The sequence below is a fragment of the Lutra lutra genome, chromosome 1, assembly GCF_902655055.1.
Source record: "Lutra lutra chromosome 1, mLutLut1.2, whole genome shotgun sequence".
NCBI classification, from domain to species: Eukaryota; Metazoa; Chordata; class Mammalia; order Carnivora; family Mustelidae; genus Lutra; species Lutra lutra.
The window spans coordinates 221359035-221362468 of NC_062278.1; the positions used below are offsets into that span (position 1 = coordinate 221359035).

At 59.4% G+C, this 3434-nt stretch overlaps 1 protein-coding gene across 2 annotated transcripts; it reads left to right on the forward strand.

Moving 5' to 3' along the window:
* The first annotated feature begins 965 nt into the window (after window positions 1-965).
* On the forward strand, window positions 966-2769 carry LOC125087062 (collagen alpha-1(I) chain-like). Of its 2 annotated transcripts, XM_047706953.1 has the most exons (3): window positions 966-1941; window positions 1983-2084; window positions 2164-2769. In XM_047706953.1, the coding sequence occupies exons 1-3, from the start codon at window positions 1276-1278 to the stop codon at window positions 2647-2649; spliced, it is 1254 nt and encodes a 417-aa protein (XP_047562909.1). In that variant the 5' UTR covers window positions 966-1275; the 3' UTR covers window positions 2650-2769. The 2 variants fall into 2 exon arrangements, with proteins under 2 accessions (XP_047562909.1, XP_047562900.1); XM_047706944.1 differs by having other exon boundaries at window positions 1983-2769.
* The last annotated feature ends 665 nt before the right edge of the window (window positions 2770-3434 follow it).

Sequence of the window (3434 nt, forward strand, 5' to 3'; positions counted from 1 at the left end):
CGGGCCATTATTAAATTTTGGGGAAGTCAAAAGTGACGCATTTTCAACTGGGCAGGACATCAGAGCCCCTAACCCCCACGTTGCTCAAGGGTCAAGTGTATTTACTAAAGGAATATGTATACTCATTTTTTTTTTAAAGATCTTATTTATTTATTTGACAAACAGAGATCACAAGGAGGCAGAGAGGCAGGCAGAGAGAGACCGGGAAGCAGGCTCCCTGCTGAGCAGAAAGCCCGATGCAGGGCTCGATCCCAGGACCCAGAGATCATGACCTGAGCTGAAGGCAGAGGCTTAACCCACTGAGCCACCCAGGTGCCCCTGTGTACTCATTTTTGAGTAACATTTTGAGTAACAGCGTCGTTAGGAAGGGTTCTGGGGGTATTCAGATCGAGAGGGACTTTTTATTGGCAATGGATTGCCACCCCAAAATCCATTAACTCTAAAAGGATACCTCCGTGGTGGTTTGGGCAGATTATCGTATTGTACGATTTATTAAGAAAAGTTAATTGCAAGGGCGCCTGGGTGGCTCAGTGGGTTAAGCGTCTGCCTTCAGCTCAGGTTATGGTCTTAGGGTTCTGGGATTGAACCCCGCATTGGGCTCTCTGCTCAGCCTCCCCCCCTCTTTCTGCCTGCCTCTCTGCCTACTTGTGATCTCTCTCTATCAAATGAATAAATAAAATATTTTTTTAAAAAAAGTAAAAAAAAAAAAGAAAAGTTAATTGCAGAAATAGTGTGTATGAAATAATTTCACTTGCATTTAAAAGCAATTAAAAGGCCACGGGAGGGGCGCCTGCGTGGCTCAGTGGGTTAAAGCCTCTGCCTTCGGCTCAGGTCATGATCCCGGGGTCCTGGGATCGAGCCCGCATCGGGCTCTCTGCTCGGCAGGGAGCCTGCCTCTCTGCCTACTTGTGATCTCTGTCAAATAAATAAATAAAATCTTTTTAAAAAATAAATAAATAAAAAGGCCACGGGAAAAGTTCTCAAGACCAGTCACCTATTCCTGAGACACGCCCATAACTACACCTGGGGGAGGAGCCAGGCCACAAGCCACGCCCACCGCATGTTCTAGCCGCTCCCACGGGCTGTTTTGTTTACCCAGACCTAGATGTCAGGATTCGGTCCTGAGCCCGACAGCGTTCCTGGTGGGCGGGGAGTAGAGTGTTTCCGCCCGGTGATTGGAGGACGCGGTCCGCCCCGCCCAGCGGTTCGGCCTATCCCGGTCCCCGGGAGCCTCACCCCTTTGGACCCCGGAGCCGGAAGTGACGGCGGCCGCTCATGGCTCCGGTGTCCGGGGCCCTGGGCTCGGCCCGTGGGCGGTACCGGCAGAGCCCGGTCGGAGGCTGGGGAGGGCTTTCAGGGCAGCGGGACGGGTCTTTAGGAGGCGTGCCCGGCGCAACCCCGCGGACGAGGCGCGGGAGGCCGGGGGCTCTCGGCACGGACGGGTGCGTCCCTTGCGCGTCCGCGTACCGGGCCCGGGCGCAGGGGACCGCGGAGGAGCCGTGGCGGCCGCCGAAGTCCCGGCGACCCGCAGGCGCCTCCGCCGGAACCGGAAAGCGCTTCAGACGGGAGGGGGACAGCGGGAGCGGGGCCGTTTCCGGGGCGTGCTCAGCCGAGCCTAGCGGAGGCCCGTGCGGGGCGAGGGTCCGGGGTTGGGGACGCGCTCGGGGCTCCGTGTCCTGTGGGCCTGACCGAGCCCGAACGCTGTCGGGGAGACGAGGCATAGCGCGGAGCCCCCGGGGCGCGCCGTGCGACCCCGGCGTGGAGGCTGAGGACCGGGCCGCGCGGCGGTGGCTGCGCGCTGGGTCGGCAGGAACGCGCCATGGCTGCCGCCCTTCGGCCGCGGGGCTTGGGCAGGGCGGCCGTGGTCCGTGCTGTCCGCCGCGTCTCGGCTGCGGCACGGCCCCTCGGCTCTCGGGGGGACCGGGCGGGGGAGGAGCCGAAGGGGAGCCCGCCGCGGGGACGCGCGCTCCTCCTGAGCCGACGCGCTCGGACCGGCTGTCCGCGTCTGGAGCCGCCGCCGTCGCACCCGTGCGGACCGGACAGACGGAGCGCCCCGGAAGCACTCAGTAGGGGGCCACACGGGAGTCCCGGCCCGCGCGGCGAGGGCCGCTGCTTCGCGCATCGCGGCTGCCGCGTCCTGCGCAGGAGACGGGCCGCTCACAGGCCCGCCGGCGTCCAGCACCGACCCGGGCAAGGCTGGGCCCGCCCAAGCCTCCCTCCGCGTCCGCGAGCCTCAGCCCACAGCCCGGGACGAGGCTTCCCTCGCTCCCTCTTCCCGCCGGGCCCCGCTGTCTGCGAGGTCGTGCGCGCTCTGGCCGCCCGAGGGACCCGCGGCTGTGCTCGCGCGGGGCGTTCCTGCGGCCTCTGCCCGGGCACGCGGGGCCCGGGCTGGTGCGGAAGGGCTCGGCCATTGCCGCGTGGTGGTCCTTGTACCGGAGCGGCTGGGTGTCCGCAGTCCCCGGCACCTGCGGAAGGTGCGCAGTGAACCCCCAAATGGCGAAACCTCGTTGTTGTCAGTGGTGCATGTGGACGCAGCGAGGTTCGAAGACGCCGGTTTCGTTCTTGAATCCGTGTTCAGGGCGTTTAGAATACTCGTCGGTACGTTCTTTAACGGGAAGTAGTTCAAGCAACGGAAAGCTCGGAGTCTAATACAACAGATTCCCTATATTTGCCGCCCAGATTAATAAAATCTAACCGAGGCGTTCCTTTTTTTTTTTTTTTTTAAAGATTTTATTTATTTGTCAGAGAGAGAGGGAGAGAGAGCGAGCACAGGCAGACAGAATGGCAGGCAGAGGGAGAAGCAGGCTCCTGCTGAGCAAGGAGCCCGATGCGGGACTCGATCCCACGACGCTGGGATCATGACCTGAGCCGAAGGCAGCTGCTTAACCAACTGAGCCACCCAGGCGTCCCTAGGCGTTCCTTTTTTTTTTTTTTTTTTTTTTTTAAATTTTATTTACTTACTTGACAGAGATCACAAGTAGGCAGAGAGGCAGGCGGGGTGGGGGGGGTGGGGAAGCAGGCTCCCCGCGGAGCAGAAGCCCCATGCGGGCTGGATCCCAGGACCCTGAGATCATGACCTGAGTTGAAGGCAGAGGCTTAACCCACTGAGCGTCCCGGTGCCCTGGGTATAGAGCTTTTGAGTGGTTTTGGAGAGCTTACCTAAAATGCAAATGGTATTGGCCTTCATATAGCTGTTTTCTTTTACAACTATGAACTCGTCATTAAAATTGTAGATTACCTGACAACACAGGGAAATGTTGTATCGCTTAAAGATTGTATTTTTGTTTTGTTTTTAAGATTTTATTTATTTCACAAGTAGGCAGGCAGACAGAGAGAGAGAGGAGGAAGCAGGCTCTCCGCTGAGCAGAGAGCCCGATGCGGGACTCGATCCCAGGACCCTGAGATCATGACCCAAGCCGAAGGCAGAGGCTGAA

Excerpts from the sequence above, each read along its gene's own strand:
- LOC125087062 (XM_047706944.1), top strand. The coding sequence starts at position 1,276 with ATGGCTCCGGTGTCCGGGGCCCTGGGCTCGGCCCGTGGGCGGTACCGG. Across the intron at positions 1,942-1,982 it reads CGGGCGGGGGAGGAGCCGAA|GCGCTCGGACCGGCTGTCCG; the intron begins GGGGAGCCCGCC and ends TCCTGAGCCGAC.